This window comes from Bubalus kerabau, chromosome 4 (genome assembly GCF_029407905.1).
Source record: "Bubalus kerabau isolate K-KA32 ecotype Philippines breed swamp buffalo chromosome 4, PCC_UOA_SB_1v2, whole genome shotgun sequence".
Taxonomy (NCBI): Eukaryota; Metazoa; Chordata; class Mammalia; order Artiodactyla; family Bovidae; genus Bubalus; species Bubalus kerabau.
The window spans coordinates 28,075,628-28,100,832 of NC_073627.1; the positions used below are offsets into that span (position 1 = coordinate 28,075,628).

The 25,205-nt window shown below is 49.5% G+C and overlaps 1 protein-coding gene across 3 annotated transcripts; it reads left to right on the top strand.

Annotated features, from left to right (window-relative positions):
• Positions 1-1,226: 1,226 nt before the first annotated feature.
• Positions 1,227-24,553, top strand: MYCBPAP (MYCBP associated protein). 3 transcript variants are annotated; one of them, XM_055576200.1, is made up of 19 exons: positions 1,227-1,344; positions 10,397-10,524; positions 11,092-11,248; positions 11,357-11,460; positions 12,188-12,374; positions 12,615-12,730; positions 13,241-13,391; positions 14,408-14,523; positions 14,612-14,727; positions 15,198-15,309; positions 17,537-17,726; positions 18,086-18,273; positions 19,597-19,743; positions 20,239-20,664; positions 21,027-21,148; positions 21,893-22,008; positions 22,456-22,604; positions 22,784-22,954; positions 24,380-24,553. In XM_055576200.1, exons 1-19 carry the CDS (start codon positions 1,302-1,304, stop codon positions 24,491-24,493), a joined length of 2,853 nt encoding a protein of 950 aa, XP_055432175.1. In that variant the 5' UTR covers positions 1,227-1,301; the 3' UTR covers positions 24,494-24,553. The 3 variants fall into 3 exon arrangements, with proteins under 3 accessions (XP_055432175.1, XP_055432177.1, XP_055432176.1); XM_055576202.1 differs by lacking the exon at positions 1,227-1,344 and adding an exon at positions 1,372-1,580; XM_055576201.1 differs by lacking the exons at positions 1,227-1,344; positions 11,092-11,248 and adding an exon at positions 1,373-1,685.
• The last annotated feature ends 652 nt before the right edge of the window (positions 24,554-25,205 follow it).

A 25,205-nucleotide genomic window follows, 5' to 3' on the forward strand; every position in this document is an offset into this window, starting at 1 on the left:
CCATGGATGTGAGCTCGTCCTATCTCCCTCCAATAAAGAGCTTGCTGTTCTCCTGCAAGGAAGGCAGTTAGCCGACAACCTCTGAATGAACATTCTTTTCTCAGATGTCCACACTGGGTTGGCCAAGACTTTGTCAGATCTGCAACACAGCCTGAGGCTCTCCCAGCCTGGTCCTGCTTCCTCCCCTACCCTCTTCACAATAAACCTCTTGCACTCCTATCTCCATCTGTGTGTGTTTCCTGGAAGACCCAGATGACACAGTCCCCAGCTGGGAGTATCATACTGCTGCTGCTGCTGCTAAGTCGCTTCAGTCGTGTCCGACTCTGTGCGACCCCAGAGACGGCAGCCCATCAGGCTCCCCCGTCCTTGGGATTCTCCAGGCAAGAACACTGGAGTGGGTTGCCATTTCCTTCTCCGATGCATGAAAGTGAAAGTGAAGTCGCTCAGTCGTGTTCGACCCTCAGCGACCCCATGGACTGCAGCCTTCCAGGCTCCCCCGTCCCTGGGATTCTCCAGGCAAGAACACTGGAGTGGGTAGCCGTTACTGTGTGCTAAACTTTAAGTTAGGATGGGGACAAAGGACAAGCCAGCCCCACTCTGGCTGCGTTTATGTTCTTACAGACAGCAGCCAACGACTTAAACACAGTAATTCCAGAATGCATTAGGGGAAAAAAATATACTTGGTGCATTTATAAAACTGAGACAACAGAAAGGGCTACTTTAAATTGGGAGTAGGGATGGGTCAAGGGCAGCATCTCCAGGCACAGAAACAGTGTGAGAAAGCCCCAAGTCCTCAAATCTGCGTAAAAACTTGACTTGTCTTTTAAGTGGTGGGCGGGGAAGGCCACCAGGCGCAAGTAAGAGGACAGGCAGGGGCCACTGGACTACTGAAGTCCACGGGAAGCCATCGGGGGTTTTCAGCACGGAGCGAAAGGGTCATCGATCCCGCTGCGATAGTGCGGCAGGACGAGAGACCGCGGGAGCGCGGAGGGAGCCGGGCTGCAGGCCGCGGCGGGCGTCTAGAGGGGCAGCGGAAAAGGGCGGGGAGGGGCGTGGTGCAGTTACTTACCGCCTCCTCCGTTTCCTCCCCCCGCCCCCTCCCCACCCTCCCCCCGCCCCCTCCCCACCCTCCCCCCGCCCCCTCCCCACCCTCCCTCCCGGCCTGGCTCCGCCCCGCCCGTCTGGCTAGTGACGTCTCGGCGCTCGCCGGCGCCGCCTGTGACGTCACGGTCCGGGTTTTGGGCATTCTCCGGGTGGGCACACAAGGCGCTGGTCGGCGGCGGGCGTATGGGTTCAGCACCATGAAAAAGGTGGCTTCCAAGCAGTCTCCGCCCAAGTTGTTCGGTGGGTGAGCGCCCTCGTGCGGGGCGCTGGTTGCTATGGACGCCCTGGCTGCTGCCGGCGGGCGGGTGGGCGCGCGCAGGGTCGCGGGGGCTGCCGTACAACCTTACTTTTCCCGGTCCCCGCGGCTCTGGGCCTCGCTCTCCGCCGTCCGGGCGGCACCATGAAGTCTTTAAAGAAGGAGTCCCGCCTTAGAATACCTACAAACAGATTCTTGGAGGCCCCAGAGAGCGTGAAAGGTTGGCGCTGGCTGCCTTGGGAGCTCAGGAAAGCCCTTACAGGGGCAGGGGTTCTTGGGATTCACGACACGGGGCCTGGAGTATGGCCGTGACCCCAGGATGGAGGTAAAGATGATGCCGGAAGGGGGTACGGGGACGGCGTGCCCCATACCTTTGACGGGGCCCTGGGGATGGTGTACAAGGCAGAGAACCTCAGGGAAGGGAGATACAGGGCACGGGGCCTTGAAGATGGGGACAAAGGAAGCAGTACTGACAGAGGTCTCAGGGATCAGTTGTCCGGGAAATGACTTTGGGAAGGAAGACATAGAAGACTTTGAACAGTATCTTAGGTTGGGACCTTTGCCTTAGGTGGGATGCAGAAGATCCAGGAAAGAGTTTAAGAGTAGAAGGGCCAGGATAAAGGTCCTTGGGAAAAGAAACTCAGGGCAGAATGCAAGAAACATGTTGAGGTGGTGAAACCAACAACCTTCGTGGGATTCTCTGGGAGGTGTCACCTAAGAGCCTTACTGGAAACCAGAAGAAACGCTTAACTTGGCCAGTTTTGTTTTTGACTACCTTTCCCACCATGTGACCTTTCTAGCCACATTGTTTAACACCTGTTCCACTTGTTTATGGAGAAGGAAATGGCAACCCACTCCAGTATTCTTGCTTGGAAAATCCCACGGACAGAGGAGCCTGGAAGGCTATAGTCCATGGGGTTGCAAGTCGGACTTAAGAGACGAAACCAACCACTTGTTTAACCTGAAGACGTCACTGGACATGCCTGCTTCCTGGCCTCTCTGGCTTCCTCTGGTTGCAAGTGGGAGGACCCCTGGGTGCCTTGATAGCAGGCTGACTGCCATGGACATGTTCCCATTTACAACCCACTTCCTCTTCAGTCTTTTTTGCTGTTTGCATTTATCCAGGGTCTGCTGGGTGTGGGCACTGTGCTATGCAACAAGACTATTGGTAGTAACTGTGGGACCCCAGACCTCAGGAAACCGAGGTGGAGAAACCAGTCAAGTATAAAGGTTGTAATATGAGTGCCCATAGGTATTAAGAGGGATCAGAGCACCTGACCCAGGCCTTGTTGTTCAGTTGCTCGGTCATTTCTGACTCTGTGACCCCATGGACTGCAACATTCCAGGCTTCCCATCCTTCACTATCTCCTGGAGTTTGTTCAAACTCATGTCCATTGAGTTGGTGATGCCATCCAAGCATCTCAACTTCTGTTGCCCCCTTTTCCTCCTGCCCTCTCAGTCTTTCCCAGCATCAGGGTCTTTTCCAGTGAGTCGGCTTTTCGCATCAGGTGGCTAAAGTAGTGGAGTTGCAGCTTCAGCATCAGTCCTTCCAGTGAATATTCAGGGTTGATTTCCTTTAGGATTGACTGATTTGATCTCCTTGCAGTCCAAGGGATTCTCAAGTCTTCAAGTCAGTCACTGTTTCCATTTTTTCCCCATCTATTTGCCAGGAAGTGATGGGACCAGATGCCATGATCTTAGTTTTTTGGATGTTGAGTTTTAAGCCAGCTCTTTCACTCTCCTCTTTCACCTTCATCAAGAGGCTCTTTAGCCATTAGGGGGGTATCATCTACATATCTGAGGTTCTTGATACTTTGCCTCACAATCTTGATTCCAGCTTCATCCAGCCCGGCATTTCACACGACGTACTCTGCATATAAGAATTAGAGGGGAACGTTTTCTGAAAAAGATGATGTTTATCTTGACAATTGCTAGTCATAAATCATGATATACAAGGTCAGTGTGAAGAGGGGGCAGGCCTGGAGTCAGTAGGATTCCTTGGGAGGCCTGGAAAGAATGGCTTTCTTTAATGCTTTTTTATAGTATAGAAGTCCACTCTAGGCTATACTGAGATGCTCTTTCATAATAGCATGTTTTAACAGGAGAGAAAGAGAAAAATAGCTGGTCTTCTTTCCCAAGGGCAGTCAAGGGCTCTCCTAGTTACTGCCTCCTGCTTACCTAGTTTCTGGAGATCACATCAGATTTGAACTTTCTACTGTAAACAAATCAAGGAAAGATTTTGTTCACTGCATATTTATTTTTAATAAGAGGAAATTTAGTTTGTTTAACAGCGTTTGAACCTACTGTATAGCCCAAGGATCTATACTCAATATTTTATAATAAGCTTATAAGGGAAAAGAATCTGAAAAAAAAATAGATTATATATATGGGGGTGTGTGTACATATAACTGAACACTATGTTGTACACCTGAAACTAACACCACATTGTAAATCAACTATATTGCAATAAAAAATTTTTAATTAAGAAACATAATTTTTAAAAATAGACCTTGATTTCAGTTCAGTTCAGTTCAGTTCAGTTGCTCAGTCGTGTCCGACTCTTTGCGACCCCATGAACTGCATGCAGCACGCCAGGCCTCCCTGTCCATCACCAACTCCCGGAGTTCACTCAGATGCACTTCCATCGAGTTGGTGATGCCATCCAGCCATCTCATCCTCTGTCGTCCCCTCCTTCTCCTGCCCCCAATCCCTCCCAGCATCAGAGTCTTTTCCAATGAGTCAACTCTTCGCATGAGGTGGCCAAAGGACTGGAGTTTCAGCTTTAGCGTCAGTCCTTCCAAAGAACACCCAGGACTGATCTCCTTTAGAGTGGACTGGTTGGATCTCCTTGCAGTCCAAGGGACTCTCAAGAGTCTTCTCCAACACCACAGTTCAAAAGCTTCAATTCTTCGGTGCTCAGCTTTCTTCACAGTCCAACTTTCACATCCATACATGACCACTGGAGAAACCATAGTCTTGACTAGACGGACCTTTGTTGGCAAAGTAATGTCTCTGCTTTTGAATATGCTATCTAGGTTGGTCATAACTTTCCTTCCAAGGAGTAAGTGTCTTTTAATTTCATGGCTGCAGTCACCATCTGCAGTGATTGTGGAGTCCAAAAAAATAAAGTCTGACACTGTTTCCACTGTTTCCCCATCTATTTGCCATGAAGTGATGGGACCAGATGCCATGATCTTAGTTTTCTGAATGTTGAGCTTTAAGCCAACTTTTTCACTCTCCTCTTTCACTTTCATCAAGAAGCTTTTTAGTTCCTCTTCACTTTCTGCCATAAGGGTGGTGTCATCTGCATATCTGAGGTTATTGATATTTCTCCTGGCAGTCTTGATTCCAGCTTGTGCTTCTTCCAACCCAGCGTTTCTCATGATGTACTCTGCATATAAGTTAAATAAGCAGGGTGACAATATACAGCCTTGACATACTCCTTTTCCTATTTGGAACCAGTCTGTTGTTCCATGTCCAGTTCTAACTGTTGCTTCCTGATCTGCATATAAGTTTCTCAAGAGGCAGGTCAGGTGGTCTGGTATTCCCATCTCTTTCAGAATTTTCCACAGTTTGTTGTGATCCACACAGTCAAAGGCTTTGGCATAGTCAATAAAGCAGAAATAGATGTTTTTCTGGAACTCTCTTGCTTTTTCCATGATCCAGTGGATGTTGGCAATTTGATCTCTGGTTCCTCTGCCTTTTCTAAAACCAGCTTGAACATCTGGAAGTTCACGGTTCATGTATTGCTGAAGCCTGACTTGGAGAATTTTGAGCATTACTTTACTAGCGTGTGAGATGAGTGCAATTGTGCGGTAGTTTGAGCATTCTTTGGGATTGGAATGAAAACTGACCTTTTCCAGTCCTGTGACCAGACCTTGATTTAAGAACATGCATTAAGGTGAGGAAAGAAAAAAAGCATGTAAGGCAACTTTTTCCTTCTAAATACCTGAGGGAAAGCCTCTAATGTAGTTGGGCCATACTCCCTCCTACCCCTTCCAATATAATAAAGTTAATCACCAACTGCAATCTTTGGTTATGTTTCCCCACAATCTCTGAATTATAGCAAAAAGGCAAGCAAAACCTGTTTAGGGACCTGAGCCCTTTTGACTTCTAGGTTTCTCCTTGCTCTTGTTGCTAAGAAACTGGGAAATCTCCCAGACTCCCAGATGCCTCTCCACCATCAATTAAAGCTCAGCCTAGTATGGACAGCCCCTCCCTTGGTTTCTCCAGTGCAACTGTGAGGTCAGAATTTCCCAAAGACCTGAATCAACACTAATACAGAATAGCATTTAGATGAAACAGGAAGCAGAAAAACTGAGAGTCCAGGTTTCTTTTCCCTCCATAGCTCCCTCCTTCCTCTCCCAGCCTTGTACCTCCTACCCACCTGAGAACCTTGCTTCCCTCTGCCTGGGCTAGCTCCAGCTGAGGAGGTGTCACCTGACTTCCCTGTACAAGGGGGCTGGTCTCTAACCCTCTCACAGCTATCAGGACACGGGTGAAGTGCCAGCTGTGTGTTTTATCAGAAGCCCCCAATCAGCTTGGGTTTCTGGACCAAAGAACTGGAAATAGCTGGGCCTCCACAGGTTCAGTAGGAGACATACTTCAACCCCGTGGAAACCTCATTTCAGGTCCTGACATGACCCGCACAGGACTGTCCTTCCTGCGTGGTCTCCGCACCTTGTCTCTGCGTCTCCTGTCTTCCTGGCTAACCCTCACCGAATGAGTCTCTGAAGTGCTGCTCTCAGCAACTTGCTCTTCTGAACCAAACCTCCTCCTTGCTGACAGAGAACGGTCAGATGCTTCAGACTTAGTTTACAGAGGCGTGCTGCCCTGGTGTCCCTTTTATCCCCAATGTCACCCGCACCCCATCCCCAGGCCTTCTATGTCACCATGCCTCACATATGCCACCCTCAGCCCCCCCCTCCACCTTTGCTCTTAAGCAGAAATAGCTCTGCTGCTCTGCCTCTGCAAAGACTTCTGATCCTTCAAGGTCTAACTTCACCTGTGAAGCTGCCTCTGACCCCTGTAGCTGCTCTTCTGAAACTTTCCTTAGAGTCCTAACTTTACCCTCTACATCCACCTGTTCCTTCTTGGCTGCGTAACCAAAGCTATTGTTTGTCTCACCAATTTAGGCTCTTAATGTTGTGATTGGTGTGTGTTATTGTCTGCTGCTGCTTCCAGTTTCTCAAGAGAAGGAGCCATATCGTGACCATTTAATACCATCTTCTTTGTAATTTAGAGTACATAGAAGGTACTTGGTATATATGCATATTCTCTAGGGTGAATTGAAGTTTAAAATGTATACATGTAAATGTATATTTCTATGAATATTAACTAGAACACACCATTCCCTGACTGCAGTAGTGCAGCATATACTGTACTTCAAAAATCTTTAGCAATGTTGAAAGTTTATAAATTGGTACATGGTAGTTATAAACCCATCAGTAAAAAAAAGACACTTACTCCTTGGAAGGAAAGTTACGACCAACCTAGACAGCATATTAAAAAGCAGAGACATTACTTTGTCAACAAGGTCCGTCTAGTCAAGGCCATGGTTTTTCCAGTGTATGGATGTGAGAGTTGGACTATAAAGAAAGCTGAGCGCCAAAGAGCTGATGCTTTTGAACTGTGGTGTTGGAGAAGATTCTTGAGAGTCCCTTGGACTGCAAGGAGATCCAACCAGTCCATCCTAAAGGAAATTAGTCCTGAGTGTTCATTGGAAGGACTGATGTTGAAGCTGAAACTTCAATACTTTGGCCACCTGATGCGAAGAGTTGACTCATTGGAAAAGACCCTGATGCTGGGAAAGATTGAGGGCAGGAGGAGAAGGGGATGACAGAGGATGAGATGGCTGGATGGCATCACCGATTCAATGGAGATGGGTTTGGGTGGACTCTGGGAGTTGGTGATGGACAGGGAGGCCTGGCATGCTGTGGTTCATGGGGTTGCAAAGAGTTTGACACGACTGAGAAACTGAACTGAACTGAACAATAAGAAAAACACCTGTCTGGAGATGCTTAATCTCTTGAGAAGATGTAGAACTAGCCAGAGTGATAGAGGAAGCAAATTTTCTGGAGAATATAAATAATACCAAAATATCTATAAAAGCAGATCTTGAGCTGGTACCAATTCTCTTGGGCTATCACCAGTGCTTTGTGCAGAAGGGAGAGGTGAAGGAGAGATGGCACACTCCAGGCCTTCCTTCCACAGAGGTGGAAGGAGCTCCACATCTGCTGGGGGCGGGACCAGAACCCGCGGCCAAGCCGCTCAGCCCCTTGTGTGTCTGTGTGTGCAGGTCCATGTGGCTTGGCTGGTGGGTGCTCCTGAGTTTCTACTGACCCCATTGCTGCAGAGATGGACTCTGGCCAATATGCAAAGTTCAGAGTTATTAATATATTTCAATTGATTCTGGCTTGGGTTTTTATGGCCGCTGAGTATGTGGGCATTTTCTAAAAACTAGTTTGATTCTGGTAACCAAAACACCTACCTTGATGTTTTAATGACACTGCTTCTTAAAAATTAGAATACTATGAGAAACAGTGGACAAAACCAAGTTGTGTTTTAAAGTCCTTAAAGGCAGTGCTTTAGGTTTTTCTCTTGATTGTAGGGCCTTATTTCAAAACTTTCTGAACCAGATGGCAGCACACAAGAGGATACCAGCCAGAAAAAAGAGATGCATTTGAAACTGTTAAGCCACCTCTGTAGAAGGAAGGCAGGGAGTGTGTCCTCACTGAGGAGTAACTTGCTTCTGTGCCACGCATTCTCAGTCCTGTGCTCTGGCGCATGAGAGATACAGGCTCAGATCACTCCACTTTCTTCCTGGGCCATGAACTGTATCCTAATCACTTCACCTCTGCAGTAGACTCCTAAGTGATCTTGTGCTCATTCTTGTACCCACTAATCCATTCCTTGCCATCCTGTGGCCCACAAGGTACAAGCTGAAGCCCTTTACGTGGCTCACTAAGTTCTTCATGATATGGCTCCTACTTTTCTGTCCCAGTACTGCTTCCTACTTCCCACCTCACTGCATCTAGCTATTTAAAAACACATGCTTTGCATTTCAGACATGTGCTCTATCCTTTCTTGCCTCTAGGCCTCTAGGAGGAATTCCTATCCTCCACTTCCTTTCCCTTATCTCTCATCATCCTTCAGCTCCCAGTTAATTACCTCCTTAGGAAGCCCTCCATGACCACTCCACACACTGGATTGAGGCCCCCAGATGCTCCCACAGTCACCCTAGTTGAGTCTGTTTGACAGACATGCCTCCCATAGGCATGTGCTCTTTGAAGCTTAAGACTTTGCCTTATATCCCCAAAGCCTAGCACAGTGGCGGGCATATCAGTTCAGTTCAGTCGCTCAATCATGTCCTACTCTTTGTGACCCCATGGACTATAGTACGCCAGGCCTCCCTGTCCATCACCAGCTCCCAGAGCCTACTCAAACTCATGTCCATCGCGTCGGTGATGCCATGCAACCATCTCATCCTCTGTTGTCCCCTTTTCCTCCCGCCTTCAATCTTTCCTAGCATCAGGGTCTTTTCAAATAAGTCGGTTCTTCACATCAGGTGGCCAAAATATTGGAGCTTTAGTTTCAGCATCAGTCCTTCCAGTAAATATTCAGGACTGATTTCCTTTAGGATTGACTGGTTGGATCTCCTCACAGTCCAAGGGACTCTCAAAAGTCTCTCCAACACCACAGTTCAAAAGCATCACTTCTTCGGCACTCAGCTTTCTTTATAGTCCAACTCTCACATCCATACATGACTACTGGAAAAACCATAGCTTTGATGGATCTTTGTTGGTAAAGCAATGTCTCTGCTTTTTAATATGCTGTCTAGGTTGGTCATAGCTTTTCTTCCAAGGAGCAAGTGTCTTTTAATCACTCAGATGCAGTCAACATCTGCAGTGATTTTGGAGCCCCCAAAAATAAAGCCTCTGTTTCCATTGTTTCCCCATCTATTTGCCATGAAGTGATGGGACTGGATGCATGATCTTAGATTTCTGAATGTTGAATTTTAAGCCAACTTTTTCACTCTCCTCTTTCACTTTCATCAAGAAGCTCTTCAGTTCTTCTTCGCTTTCTGCCATAAGGGTGGTGTCATCTGCATATCTGAGGTTATTGATATTTCTCCCAGCAATCTTGATTCCAGCTTGTGCTTCAGCCTGGCATTTCACATGATGTACTCTGCATATAAGTTAAATAAGTAGGGTGACAATATACAGCCTTGACGTACTCCTTTCCCAATTTGGAACCAGTCTGTTGTTCCATGTCCAGTTCTAACTTGCTTCTTGACCTACCTACAGATTTCTCAGAAGGCAGGTCAGGTGCTCTGGTATTCCCATCTCTTTAAGAATTTTCCACAGTTTGTTGTGATCCACATAGTCAAAGGCTTTGGCGTAGTCAATAAAGCAAAAGTAGATTTTTTTCTGGAACTCTCTTGCATATAGAAGATGTTTAAACAGTATTTATTACATGGAAGAATGTGACATGAATGGCCAGTGGTGAATGTTCTGCTTTTCCCAGAGCATCCAAATTTTTATCAGTGTCTTAGGAAAGCTAGTGCCTTCACCCAGAAGAATGGACAGTACCATCACTGGAGGGAGGAGACTGAGAAAGTGTCTAGTTGTCCCAAAGCACTGCATCAGAGTCACCTAGGGAGTCAGGAGCCAGGAAGCTGTATTTGTAAAACTTCCCAAGAGATTCTGAGGTAGACATTTAACTAACATTTGGGAACCACTTATTTAGTTCAAGTTTCCTCTTTTTACAAAAGAAAACTGAGACCAAATGATGTACCCCAGGTTGTCCAGCTATAAGTAGCACAGCTTGATCTCAGTTTCAGCTACAAAGCCTCAGCCACTGTTTGGGGGGTGGGCATGCACCTACAAGAGAGAACTCCTGTCACCCCAGCAAAGTGCTGCCCAGGCCACCTTGGCAGCCTCTGCTGTCCATCCAGGTGTCCAGCTTTGCCCCCCCACCACCATGGAATATAAAAATATCTATTTTTAAACACTTGAACTATCTGCTCCTCTTCAGAAAAGAAGCGGGCAAAGGTACCTGAACAGCCCACACCCCCAATTCAGGAAGAACCTGAACCTGTTAGCAATGTGCTACAAGGAGATGACATTCTTGCCTTAGCCATTAAGAAGGAAGACTTGAGGAAGGTAAGGATAAAGTCCAGGGATCCTTTGCTACAGGAACCTCTCCTTGCCACCTGGGTGGTCTAGAACTTCAACCATGTGCATTGCCTGTCCCCTGCCTCCCTACTTAGAGGGAGTGCCTGATTCCATGGAAGAATCCATCAAACACGAATCTGTTCACTTTTGCATCCAATGGAATTTGCTATGTCCTATTAACATTTCTAAGATTCGTATAGAACCGCAGAGAAATGAAAGAATGAAGTCATGTGCTTCCCATAGAGGCGAGTGATACCATCCCCATTTCACAGAAGGGAAAATGAGTTACAGATATGGGTAACCCCCTCCTTTTCCTGGGAAAATGAGCCACTTCTCACCTGAACTATCTGGAGGCATGAGATGTTTTTATTTTTTCCCAGGATGTTAATAAGTCTCATAGCTGTTACAAAGGCATTTCCTCAACAGAACATATGGACAGATCTAGAGAAACAGATCTGTCTGCCTTCAGGAATTCCACCAAGAATTAGGATAGAGAAGGGTGGCTTTTTCCCTCCTTTTGATCTCATGTGAAATCTCTGTCTTATTTCTTTTTAGCAACATCTTCCTCGCCTTATTGAAACAGAAGATAAACATGTAATTACCCAGAGATTTATCATCCGTAAACCCAAACCCAAGGATCATAGGAAGGTCTCACACTTAGTAGCACATCCTGCTACTCCAGATGCAGCCACAAAGCCCCTGGACTACTCTGGTGTGCACTGGCATCAAAGTTCATGAGTCATCCTGGAGAGAATGTGGGGCCCTGTCAGAGTACCAGCTGGCTATAGCTTGCCTTCCTGCCTCTTCTTTTTGCTTCCAGGACCAGGTGACATCTTCCATGGCAGTGACCAGATCCTGCCCCACCACATCCTGGGGAGTCTCCAGGACTTTAAGAGAATTGCAGTTGCTCGAGGGAACACCCAGGTTCGTTTGTACAGAGCTGCCTGAAGGAGAGAAGTCACTGAGGTCATTGCAGTCTTACCACCTGGCAGAGTCCAGAGGACTGAGGTTACAGAATTTGAGGTGATAAGTGACCCTTCCCCCCAAATAGTGAAGCCTACGTAAGCTAGCTTCAGCAGAAGTCAGGAATTCACTCTAAGGAGACAAGAGCCTGGAGGACTCCAAAGGCAAGAGTGTGTCTGCCTCTCGTCAGACTGAGCCCACTCCCTCCGCCACTGCTGTCTGCACCCCAGCTTTATTTCCCCTCCTCCATCCACATGGTGGAGGAAGGTGGCTCCCCATAGCTCCCAGGGCCACATGGAGAGACTGTCTGTCTTCCCAACTTTCTCGTCATGCAGCGCTTCTGTCAGTTCCCTCAGTTTCCTGGGTCCAGGCAGAGGATCTCTCAGGTGTTAAAAGGCCTGGGGTCCAATAAAAATGGCGCCGTTATGCAGCAGGTGAGGGTGTCAACAGCAGCTGGGAGGAGGACAGACGCAGTGAAGGACGTTGGCCAGTCTTCCCATTCTGGGGGAGAGGGGACTGCCAGCGCCCCTGGTTCTGTGCTTTGCTTTCTGTCACTTGCTACCTTGTGGTCCTGGAGAGGAGGGACTCGGCAGAAAGGGAGGACAGCAGGGATTTAGGCCTGGAGAAGTCTGCTCAGCCCCACTGCCAGACCTTCCCTGGCCCTCCACACTCACATTGCTCTTTTCAGCTGGCTGAGCTGATACACACCCCACCCTGTCTGATGACTCTCATCTCAACTAAAGAAGAGCCAAAGCAGGAAGCCCCAAAAGAAGAGAAGGCACATCCTCCCTGGGTCCCGCCTCTGCAGCACAACTTTCTGAAAAACTGGCAGCGCAACATAGCCCTTCGGAAGAAGCAGCAGGAAGCTCTCAGTGGTGAGCAGAGCGGACAGGACGCCTGCTTGGCCTCGGCACTGAGGCTCTGCTGCTGTGTTTTTTCTCCCCCTTCACCTGCAGAGCCTGGATTCAGGCTGGTCGCTTTTGTGCTGAGTGCTCCCAAGTGCTTCTTGTACTTACTGGGTCATGAAGTCAGCCCAGTGACTGGAGCTGATCAGAGAGCTCGGGCCCCTACTTGTTCGGATTTGGTGGTGGGATTGCATTCTTGGTTCTCTTTAGAACGGCTGAAGAAGCCAGTCAGCGAGCTGCTGATGCACACAGGGGAGACCTACAGACAGATCCAGGAGGAGCGGGAGCTCCTTGACCGAATGCTGTCAACGCGGTCTGATGGGAAGGTAAGGACAGTACACCCTGTGGGAGGGGTCTGGACAGCTGGGGACAAAAAAATATCTATCTAGTACAAAGCTTTGTTAAACCCTCAAGGTCTTTACTAAATTCTATTACTGGTTCTATTACTTGTCATTCAGGGACTGGCCAGATAAATAATTTGGCCTGTGGTGGTCCCTGTTAGTTTGAGGAGAAAGATATCACAGGTACTACGTTATTAGAATAGTCTTTGTCTTGGTTCTGTCTCCTAAAACCTGAGGCTCCAGTTTTCAGTTGCCCCAGGGCACCATGATGTGCTCTGGTATCTCAGTGCCTGGAAGAACTTGCCCTCTCTGGGGCCAGGTAAACATATAATGTGGCAGCCTGCAAATAAGAGAGTTGTGCTTCTCCCCTGTTCTCAGGGCAGCATGGATCCCACAGAGGCATCTGTGGTCTGTAGAGCTCTTGTCTCCCAGGCCTCCCACCCGCCTCTCTCAAAGGTGCTCAGGTAGTCTGACACATCTATCCTCCATTGACAGGGCTGCGAGTTGACCAGTGGGTTCTGGAGTCGACTGGAATACGTGGGAGATGAAATGACGGGTCTGGTAATGACAAAGACAAAAACTCAGCATGGCCTCATGGAGCCAATCACTCAGATCAAGAAGCCCTGGTCCATCCAGGCAGAGATGGGTGAGGAGTGGGATGTAAAGGAGACTGGCCTTGGGGGTAAGAGATCAGGGTTCTGGTGTGGTGGTCCAGTCCCCTCCAGTAAGACCACGGAAGCAGTGGTGGGAGGGGCCCAGCTCTAGGGCGTCGCTGTCCGTAACTGCGCTGAGCCTCCTCCGCTGAGCGCCCGGGGTGCGGCTGGGCCTCCTCCGCTGAGCGCCCGGGGTGCGGCTGGGCCTCCTCCGCTGAGCGCCCGGGGTGCGGCTGGGCCTCCTCCGCTGAGCGCCCGGGGTGCGGCTGGGCCTCCTCCGCTGAGCGCCCGGGGTGCGGCTGGGCCTCCTCTGCTGAGCGCCCGGGATGCGGCTGAGCTGAGGTGTGCTGTAAGTGTGAACTACACACTGGGTTTTGAAGATCAGCTTGAAAAAATAGATTTTATTAATAATTTTCATATTGATTACATGTTCATATTGATTACATGTTGAAATGATAATATTTTTAATATACTGGGTTAAATATATTACTGTTTCTTTTTACCTGTTTAAATGTGGCATCTGGAAACTTTTGATTACATATTCATGGCTTGCATTTGTTGTTTGCATCATATTTTTAATGGGCAGCACTGCTTTAAAGGCTGCCAGACCGCCTGGGTTCAGGTCCCAGCTGTGCTGACTTTGTGAACACCAGTGAGTTATTTAACCTCTCTGGTCCTCAGCTTCCCATCTGTAATACTCATGGGGTTGTGAGACGGTTAAATGAGACATGGTGTGTTTTAAGAGGTTCTGACTCATTGTTAAACACAATAAAAGGTAGCTGCTATTGTTATTTTTATTATAATCCAAAAATTTGACAGTCTAGAAGCTGGTTTTGCCGGAGTCCTGTGAAGGGCTGCTGAGGCAGTAGGTGTGGGGCCTGGAGGAGGAAGCTGTGTTTTCAGCTCTCCCAGCAATGGTGCCGGAATGGGTACTCTGAGAGCCCTTGAACATGGGTAGGGAGGGGACATGGCAGCAGCCTGTGCTTAGGGTTCTTGGACCCTGCTCTAGGGTTGCCAGCCCAGAAGGACGCGTGGTACCGCTACACCTGGGATCGGAGTCTGTTTCTGACCTGCCGGCGCAAGGAGCTGCAGAGCATCATGGCAGAGCTGAATTTTAGCCAGCAGGTTGGTAAGGCCTCTGTGCCTAGTCTGAAGCCCCTAGGGTGGGGCCTGTCTTCAGTCAAATAACCTTTGCTTTCTCTGTCTCTCTGAGGACATTGATGGCCTGGAGGTGGTGGGCAAAGGGCGGCCTTTCTCCAGTGTTACGGTGGAAGACTATTCAGTGTTTGAAAGGAGCTTGGAAAGCTCCTCTGAGGACACAGTGCACTTGTGAGTTGGGCCCTGGGCCTGAGGGAGAGCGGTTGGAGAGTGTGGCTTCCCCAGCGCCTGCAAGTATCCTAGGGCAGGCTTCCCTCCCTGGACTCCAAGTGCCTCCACCCCAGCCTCTTGCTCGTGGCTGTCGCCCCCTCCTCTGCCCATTCGAAGGGGCGCCTGTGCTCACTGTGCCACTGCCATCTCTTCTCTTCCAGCAGCCAGCTCCCGAGGGGGTTTCCTGGACATCCCTTTGCTCATAAGTGGGGCCCCTCCAGACTCCCCTAATGCTGTGTGCCTCTGCATGAAGAGTCTCTTTTTATGTCCAAGAACCTCCCATTGCAGGAATGGAGCAGGATGGAGCTGATGATGCTCCACTGGAGGGCAGAGCCGGGCACATTGCCACATTTTCTGGCAGCCATCTCCATGGGCTCCATGTGGCAAGATTGGCAGGCTTAGGAAATATACATCACTGGATTGTCTTACAGAGACTTATTGGCCAATTACCCTGATGTGGTTCCTATGCCTGTTCTTGGCCCTTCTCTGCTGTTCTGTGGGAAGCCAGCCTGCTGGATCCGAGGCAGTAATTCAGAGGACAAGGTAAAACCGCCTCCACCCTCACCCACCTGCTGGAAGGCCTTCCTCGTGAGGCGGTCTCAGGGTGGCTGTGGCAGTCACAAGGAGCCTGAACATTCTCCTATTTGCGTTTTTATCTGATCTCACCTTCCGCATGTTTGAAAATGTTAACAGCAACATGAACTTGAGCCAGAATAAGGTCACAAGTCTGAAAAGAGAATGTCACAAGCCACCCAGTTTGTACCTAGTCCCCAAACATGTAAATAAGCAAACCTCCTCAGACAGGAATGGCTTTGTTATTACTAGTTGTTCAGTCACTAAGTTGTGTGCGACCCCATGGACTGCGGCACTCCAGGCTTCCCTGCCTGTCACTATCTCCTGGAGTTTGCTCAGGTTCATGTCCATTGAGTCGGTGATGCCATCCAACCATCTCATCCTCTGTCATCCCCTTCTCCTCCTGCCTTCAATATTTCCCAGCATCAGGGTCTTTTCCAATGAGTCAGCTCTTTGCATCAGGTGGCCAAAGTATTGGAGCTTCAGCTTCAACATCAGTCCTTCTAATGAATTTCAGGGTTGATTTCCTTTAGGATTGACTGGCTGGATGTCCTTGTAGTCCAAGGGACTCTCAAGAATCTTCTCCGGCACCACAGTTCGAAAGCATCAATTCTTTGATGCTCAGCCTTCTTTATGGTCCAACTCTCACATCCATACATGACTACTGTAAAAACAATACTATAAAAACCATAGATTTGACTAGACAGACCTTTGTCAGCAAAGTGATGTCTCTGCTTTTTAATACACTGTCTAGTTTTATCATAGCTTTTCTTCCCAGGAGCAAGTGTCTTAATTTCATGGCTGCAGTCACTGTCCACAGTGATTTTGGAGCCCAAGAAAATAAAATCTGTCACTGTTTCCACTTTTCCCCCTTCTATTTGCCATGAAGTGATGGAAACAGATGCCATGATCTCAGTTTTTTGAATGCTGAGTTTTGAGCCAGCTTTTTCACTCTCCTCTTTCACCCTCATCAAGAGACTCTTTAGTTCCTCTTCTGTTTCTGCCATTACAGTGGTATCTGCATATCTGAGGTTGTTGATATTTCTCCCAGGAATCTTGATTCCAGCTTGTGAGTCATCCAGCCCAGCATTTCACATGGTGTACTCTGCATAGAAGTCAAATAAGCAGGGTGACCATATATAGCCTTACCATACTCTTCACAATTTGGAACCAGTCTGGACTTCCCAGGTGGCACTAGTGTTAAAGAACCCACCTGCCAATGCAGGAGACATAAAAGACATGGGTTCAACCCCTGGGTTGGGAAGATCCTCTGGAGAAGGAAATGGCAACCCACTCCAGTATTCTTGCCCGGAAAATCCAGGGACAGAGGAATGTAGCAAACTACAGTCCATCGTGGTGTCCCACAGAGTTGTACACAACTCAAGTGACTTAACATCCACTATTGTTCCAGGTTCATTTCTAAATGTTGCTTCTTCACCTGCACACAGGTTTCTCAGGAGACAGGTAAGGTGGTCTGGTATTCCCATCTCTTTAAGAATTTTCCATAGTTTGTTGTGATCCACACAAAGGCTTTTGCGTAGTCAATGAGGCAGAAGTAGATGTTTTTCTGGAATTCCCTTACTTTCTCTGTGATCCAAAGAATGTTAGCAATTTGATCTGTGGTTCCTCTGCCTTTTCTAAACCCAACTTCTACATCTGAAAATTCTCATACTACTGAAGCCTAGCTTGAAGGATTTTGAGCATTACCTTGCTAGCATGTGAAATGAATGCAGTTGTACACTAGTTTGAACATTCTTTGGCATCGCCCTTCTTTGGGATTGGAATGAAAACACATATTCCAGTCCCATGGCCACTGCTGAGTTTTCCGAATTTGTTGGCATATCAAGTACAGCATTTAAGCAGCAGCATCTTTTAGGATTTGAAATAGCTCGGCTGGAATTCCATCACCTCCACTAGTGTAGTTCATAGCAATGTTTCCTAAGGCCCACTCAAACTATTCTTCAGATGTTAAGGAGTAGAGATGTTCATCAGATATAAAATCTGTTTTATCTCCTCTTCTTACTGTTGATGGCAGAGACAGCCGCTTTTGGTGTATGATGCCTATGTGTTTGAGAGTGGCCAGGCCCTGGAAGCCCAGGGCAGGAGACTTCAGTGCCAAACCCAGGAGAGTCCTGACAAACCAGGCTGAGTTGTTCACCCTAGGCCAGGATATCTCTCAGACCTCCTCTCTCCCCAGAGGCATGTTGGAATTGCTGTCCGCTTGACCTTTGAAACTCTAGAAGGGGAGAAAACATCTTCAGAACTGACCGTGGTCAATAATGGCACAGTGGCCATTTGGTACAACTGGCGGCGGCGGTCACAGTGGGACTCTTTCCAAGACCTGAAGAGGAATAGGATGCAGAGGTTCTACTTCAACAATCGGGAAGGTACCTGGGGGAAGCTGCCCACTCACCCCTCCTACAGCCCAAGTCTCGCTCATGCCCAGGCCCTGCAAGCATGAGCCCCTCTTCCCACCTGTCCACCCCATGTCTTCCATGAAGTGTGCCATCTCCTGTTCCCATCAGCTGGGGGAATGGCAGAACGCAGGAGTGAGCCACCAGGGGCAGAAACAGTTGCCCATATACCTGGGCCTGAGGCTAGAGTCCCTCATCCCAAGAACGCCCTCAGTTCTTCACAAGCCAGGACAGTTGGTCACCCTAACCAAGGCTTAGTTAACTTTCTACACACAGGCTTGGGGCTCAGCAGCTCCCACCTGGTGAAAAACCTCTGTCTCTGTCCCTCTCAGGTGTAATTCTGCCTGGAAAAACTAAAAACTTTACCTTTTTCTTCAAATCTTTGAATGCTGGGATCTTCAGGGAGTGTTGGAAATTTGGAACCCACCCTATCCTATTAGGAGGTGCTCTCCTGCAGGTCAACCTCCATGCAGTCTCCTTGGCCCAGGACATTTTTCGGGATGAGAGGAAGTTATTGGAGGTAAGGGACGCCAGATCTTAGCCCCTGTGGACACTCCGTAGGTTAACATAGTGTTCTTCCTGACACTGCCTGCAGGGATCTTGTTACTTCCAGCCCTAGAGGGGAACTTTTAAAAAACAGATACTCCTAAAAGACAAAACCACTCCTCGGGGGTTTGTGATGTAAAAGATAGGTGAGCAGGCAAGAGAAGAGGCAGCTTTGAGCTCCATCATGCCTGGCCCTCGGAGAAGGTAATGGCACCCCACTCCAGTACTCTTGCCTGGAAAACCCCATGGACGGAGGAGCCTGGTGGGCTGTAGTCCATGGGGTCGCTAAGAGTCAGACATGACTGAGCGACTTCACTTTCACTTTTCACTTTCATGCATTGGAGAAGGAAATGGCAACCCACTCCAGTGTTCTTGCCTGGAGAATCCCAGGGACGGGGGAGCCTGGTGGGCTGCCGTCTATGGGGTCGCACAGAGTCAGACACGACTGAATCGACTTAGCAGCAGCAGCAGCAGCAGCATGCATGACCCTACTTCATTAGAAAGAAATGAGACTGGCCCTTAAAATGCAGACTGAATGGAAGTACTTGCTTAAGTGTAAACACTTGTCTGGTACTACCCAGTGGAGGTGCATTTAACTGGCAAGACTTCAAAACCAGACAAAACCAGAGAGAACACTAATTAGTGGGCCAGGCACCAGGAGGGAGTGTGAGGTGGGAAGTGGGAATGTGCTGGTCCATCAGGCTTGCGGCCTGGCCATCTGGTGCTGTGCTCTGTGGGATTCTACAGAAAAGATGTGCTTTTTTAATTCATTTGTGGCCCCCAAACACAAGCCAGCTACTTCAGCTGGGCTCAACCCCTGGTGAACAAAGGTGATTTTTACAAATGTAATATCTGCTTCACTGCTGACTATAGGACCAGCCTCTCTCACGAGATGCCCCTCCACCATTTTCTGTAACAGTGACCATGTGGCTAAGTCATGCTCTCAACAAGGCGGTCCCTGAGCCTTGCCCTTCCTCCTTATCGGGGGAAATGCTGACTGTGTGGCCTCTTGGCCCTGTGAAGGAACAACTTCTCTGGGTCTGACCCTTCCTCCTTTCAGCCTCTTTCAGGAAACAAGGATCTTTGGGGAGAACCGAGGGGTTTGAGTCTGGTAACAGGAGAGTACGTGTGTGTGTGTGTGTGTGTGTCTGTGTGAGAGAGAGAGACAGACAGACAGACAATGGCAAGAATTCTGTCGACAGGAAGGCAGACAGTTCTGGGGCTCTGCCTCCCCTTGAGGATGCAACATGGGTTTTGAAAGCCTGAGCTGCTGCTTATGCCATGTTCCTTTCCCCAGAGCAAGCTGGCTGCCCATGAAGCAGTCACCATTGTGGAGAACGTGCTGCAGGAGCTCCTGAGGGGGATCCTGACGCCCGAGCGCACACAGTCACCTGTGGACGCCTCTGTCACTGAGGAGGACTTGTTCCACCATAGGAATCCTCAGGTACAGGCCCAGCGCTGGCCCCTGCCCATTTTTGTGCTTGCCCCGGGAGAAAGTAATAGCAAACCCTTTGTGTGCCAGGATCTGTTCCGAGAAACTTGAGTCACTCTGTTTCTCCACAGCAGTCCTATGAGATGGGTACTTTTTCTATCTTCATTTTACATGGAAGAAACTGAGGCCCAGGGAGGTTAAGTAATTTGCCCAAGAAAACTTAGCTACTGTAAGTGAATGCTAGGTGATAACAGAGCTTCAAAAACTTCTTATTTAAACTCAATCTTCCTCGGAATCCCAAATGCATAAGTCTTAAGTTGGAGGTGCTCAGGCTGAAAGGGGAGCGGGGAGCCCTGTGAGCCTAGCAGCTCCTGCCGGCTTCCTCCTACCTCCTCCATCAGCGCTCCTCGAGGGAACCAGAAGCTAGAGCAGGCTGGCACAGGCTCTGGGTGCCTCATGTCGCAGCCCCCCCCCACCCCAACACGCCTCCCCTTGCCTCCGCTGCAGCTGCATTACCAGCACCAGGTGGTGCAACATCTGCATAGTCTGTGGTGCCAGTACATGATCCTGCCCCTCAAGGCTGAGGAGGCCAGGCCCAGCGAGGAGGGGCACCTCAGCCCCAGGGCGCAGGCTGCTGCAACCCCGTCAGCCTACTCGGAGGAGACCTCAATGAAGATCGAGTCTTCTGCACACCTTAAGAGCCCAACGTTAGACCCTCAACTGCCCCGGCAGGAGAGCGAGGCCATCAAGGACTCCCAGGATCATGTTGGGTCCCAGAAGACCGGGCTAGGGGTCAGGCATTCTCAGCGGAAGAGCATCATGGAGGAGATCCTGGTGGAGGGGAGCCCAGATCTGGAGAGCATCAGGAGCCCCTGGGAACTGGATGGCCTTCCTCTGCCAGAGTGGAATCTCTGCCTGGAAGACTTCAGAAAGGTGCCTCCCAGCCCTGGCATAGCCAGGTGCCCATGCTTCTGCAGCCCCTTCCATCCCCATGGGCAGAGAAACAATCTTCTGAGGACCCAAATAAAGCAATATCTCGGTCATCTCTTTATCTTGGGTGCCTTGGCCACTGTGGTGCAGGAGGAGCTCCTTCTCTGACTCTTGGAAAGGGGTTCATGGGGTACAGATTTCCAAGGGAGGGCACAGGCTCCCACAGAAGGCACTCAGGCAGACTCTCCGTGGCTGCATCCCCTCCTGGCCCCCTGCCCTCACTATCCCACACCTGTTAGTAGAAGATGCGGGAACCCTTGGTATCCCAGGCAGAACGGTTGCCCATGGTACCTCTGACCTGCCAGGCAGTGATGGCACTCCCTGAGGAGAACCAGAGAGAAGACGCCCTAATCAGGCTCAACAAAGCGGCCCTGGAGCTGTGCCAGGAACCGCGGCCATTGCACCCTGACTTCCTGTACCAGATGTGGTAGGTACCCCCACCAGGAAAACTGCTTCCATCTCTTCCCCTTGCGGCATCTGGCCAGGGGTTCTGGGCAGGCAGTCCCAGGACTTAAGGGGGCTGAGCTCTCTTTGAGGTCAGGTTGCTGAAAAATTCTACAGACCCTTTATGCTCTGGCAGCTGCCACAGCATCCCTTAAGCTGCTCTCCCTATGCCAGCCACCCTCTGGGAAGGAGTCATATCAGAGTAAGCACCTTGATGTTTTTCCCCCTTCTTTTCTTGTTTCTTCTCGATGAGCAGATAAGTGACCAGATGAAATAGCTGAGGACAGTGAGAAGAGGGGCCTGTTCCATAAAAAGCCTTAGTTGGTTGCCAGCCTTCTCATCGCCTGTTTAGAACTTGCTTGGATAGGCTTGGGGGCCTTCTGCAAGGCCCTCAGAACACAGTTCCAGGAGCTTCATCCTGCAAATCTTATGCAGGTCTAGCCCCTCCAGTGGGAATGGATCCAAGCTGGAGTGGGAGTGGTTTCAAGCTGGAGTTAAGACTGACCTAACCTTATCCCCAGGCCACCTTTTCTTGGCTGCCACCAAGGAAAGCCCGATCCCTATCCCAGCACTTGCACAGGTGCCAGTGAAGATGCTGGCTGGACAGAGGCATGATATTTCCATAGCAGTTCCTGGTACCAGTGTCTTAGACGAAAAGGACCAAGCCTCTCAGATTCAAGAGCAAATGAGCGGTGATGGCTTTTTTCCAATATGTCTTGCTGTCTAGTTTGCAGCTTTGGCGAGATCTGATTGACAGCCTGGTAAGCCATTCCCTGTGGCTGAGGGCTCTGCTGGGCCTGCCTGAGAAGGAGACCATCTACCTGGACATGCCAGAAGAGCAAGGTCAGACACTGTGCACCTCTGCGTAGTCTTTCCCATCCCTCTGCCCAGGCGGCAGTGGTGCTTTCGCCATTTGTGTGCTTCTGGTGGAACCTCTGTGAGGTTGGTCCGTGGGGTAGGCCTCTTGCTTTTTATCTGCTGCCAGCAGTTGGGACCTAGAAGCAACATTAACAATCACCTTAGTTCAGCCCCCATGTTTTACAGGTGGAGTCCCAGAGAGGCGAGATGACTTGCCATCCTGTACATGGTGGAATGATGGAGCTGGGACTAGAGCCCGGGCCCCTCCCCCATGCCCTACAGTCATGAACTTGACCCAGAGCCTTGCTCCCGTTGGTGGGGATTCTCTCAAACAGCTTGAACATGGCTGCCCCAGGGCCCTTTGTTCTCCCAGCTCCTGCCTGTGGGGTCAGCTAGGCCACAGGCTATTTGTCTTCCATTCACTTCCCTTAGATCAAAAATCACCTCCTGTCACAGAAGTGAAGGTAACTTCTGGGAAAGTGGGAAAGGAGGACCGAAAAGGGGCATCCCAGGAAAAGAAACAGTTTGGAATCAGAGACAAAGAAGATAAAAAAGGACCCAGGCTGTCACCTGGGAAAGAGGCATGTAGCACGTTTTCTGGGCCTGGGGTTGGGGCTGGGGAAGGGATAGGAGGGGCTGCAGAAAGTGGGCAGTCACTCCAGCATGATGCCCCTGCTCCCCTCAGAGCTGCTCTTGAAAAGGTCCTGGACCTCCCTCGGGAGCTACTGAAGGCTGGGCATCTCTGTGTCTCTCCAAGCAGGACCGTTTAAATAGCAAGAAGCACAAAACAAAGGATGACAAGAAGCCTGTGAAATCTTTAAGTCGGGACGGGCTTTCCTTGGACGAGCCTGCCCCTGACAGCATCATCCCGTCTCAGGAACCCATAGATCCCCTGGTCATGGAGAAATACACCCACAGGCTGCACACTGAGGTGAGGGCAGGAACCTGGCACTCAGCCCTCCCGTCACTCATACCTGCCCTGCATACCGACCTCTGCTCCCTCACTCCCTGGCTCACTCTGTTTATCCCACAAACAGTAAGTGCCTACTGCATCTGTGATGGAAGCAAAGCTGCCCTTGTGAAGGGCATTCTAGTATTCAAGACAGACCTCATGAATAAGTAACAAATGTGGCATGTTAGGTGATGAGCACTATGGGGAAAAGAGAGCAACCAGGGCTAGGGGATAGGGAAAGCCCAGGTGGGGGCAGGTGGGCCTCACTGGAAGGTGACATTGAACAAAGACTTGAAGAGAAGTGAGGAGTGGCCATGTGGACATCTAGGAGAATGCCGTGGGTAGAAGAGGGAGTGGGCCAAGAAGAGGCAGAGAGGGCAGAGAGTCCACCAAGAGAGACTCCTGGGTCACTTGGGGCTTTGTAGGCCATTGTGAGGATACACTGTTTTGAATAGAGGAATATGGTCCGATTCATGCTTTAGATCATTCTGGCTGCTCTTTGGAAATAGATGCTGGGGGCGCAGAGCAAAAGCCTTTCCCTTCTGTTGCTCCCTCTTCTTCTCCATCTTTGGTGTGTCTTGAGAGATCTCTTCCTTGGGTGAGCACCACATAGAGGGAATTCCCAGCAGCTGTAAGGGTTTTGAAACACTGGAGAGAATTTATCATATAAAATATGTTCTTAAGCAGTAGGTCCTTAGGGATTCACCTAGATGTTGTGTTCCATTCTTTTTGTCACTGTTGTTGGTTTTGGAAGGGAGATCCACAAAGCCACGTTAGATATGTCAAGGAGTCTAATGGCAATGCTTTGTCTTCTTCTGGGGTGGACAGCTGAGTAACTGGGATTGCATTGTGCATTTGATCATATTTAATCAGAAGCTCCATTTGCTTCTGGCAACATCACTGAGATTTGTGAGGGTCCATGGGGTCTAGAAAGAAATCATAGGGCTCTGAGGACCCATGGAGTAGACTCTTACTTAGCTCTTTGGAATTAAGAATCAACTTGCTGAGGCTTGTATGGTACAGCCTCACTAGAGGGTACAGACTTGGAGACATTTCAGTACATGGATCTGTGATCTTACTGGAAGGAAGGTTGGTCTCCAGGCGGCCAGGGTAGAACTGGGCCACCCGGAGGGACTAAATGGGCACTGCTCCCTGGGCCTCCCTGGAGTCGCCCCTTTAACCTTATGTCCCCATATGTCCAAGGGGCAATACAGGATTCCACCCCAGGCTGTTTAAAAAAACAAAACTATTTGCAAAAACAAAAGTTGTACCGAAACTTTAGTTTTATCTCTACCATTTTAGTTCTCTCCCCTCTTCAGCTGCCCCTCGGGGTGGGGTGCTCCCCTGTGCAGGTGCTTTCCATAGAGCAAACCTTTGCCTACGATGTTCGGCCCATCATTCCAGGTCTATGGGCTGCTGGATGCCCTGGTGACCGACCTGCTGGCCCTGGCTGACGAACTCAACCCCCAAAAGAATGCTGAGGAGCCTTTGCGTCTCTGCCCCGACCCATGTGCCTGAGTTGCCTCCTGGGAAACTGCTTAACAAACAAATCAATAAAGAACCTTTATGTTCCTACCACTTCCCATATGCCTCTGTGTCTTGAATGTAAGATCTTGATGAAGTCAGCTTATGGTCCTCCTGTGTCCCACCTGCCCTCAGATCCCCCTCCTCAGTTCCTGGAGCCATCCAGCAGGAGGTGGGAAGGGGAGGTATGGGAGGAGCAGTGGAAGAGCAAGTTGGCAGCAGGACAAGGAATGAATCGAGGTGACAGGACAGAGAGCATCACCACTTGTGGCCCCTGCCTCCAGCCTTCGTTGGCTCACACTTCCGGGAGTGTGCTTCCTGGAGCCAGGTCTTCCCAAAATGTCATCACCATGTGTGACACAATGTGCAACTAGGAGGAGAATCAGACCCCACGGGACCTGGGTCCCTGAGGTCCTCACCTTTCTGCTGGGTCCAAAGGCCTCATCCCAAGCCCCGAGGATTGTGAGGATCATGCTGCACTCTTAAACCCTAAAAGCCAGATCCCTTTGTCATCAGCCAGAGGTTATTCTGGATTCTAGCCTGTTTATCCCCTCTTCATGTCAAACCACCTGGCCTCTTTGAGCTTTTTTCTTTTTTTCTGCTTTAAAAACAGTCTCTTAACTTTCTGCTCCCTCCCTTGCTCAGAGAAATATGAAGTGGATGAGAGATGACTCTTGCTAAGAAGCATGTTGTCAGCTCCAGCTCA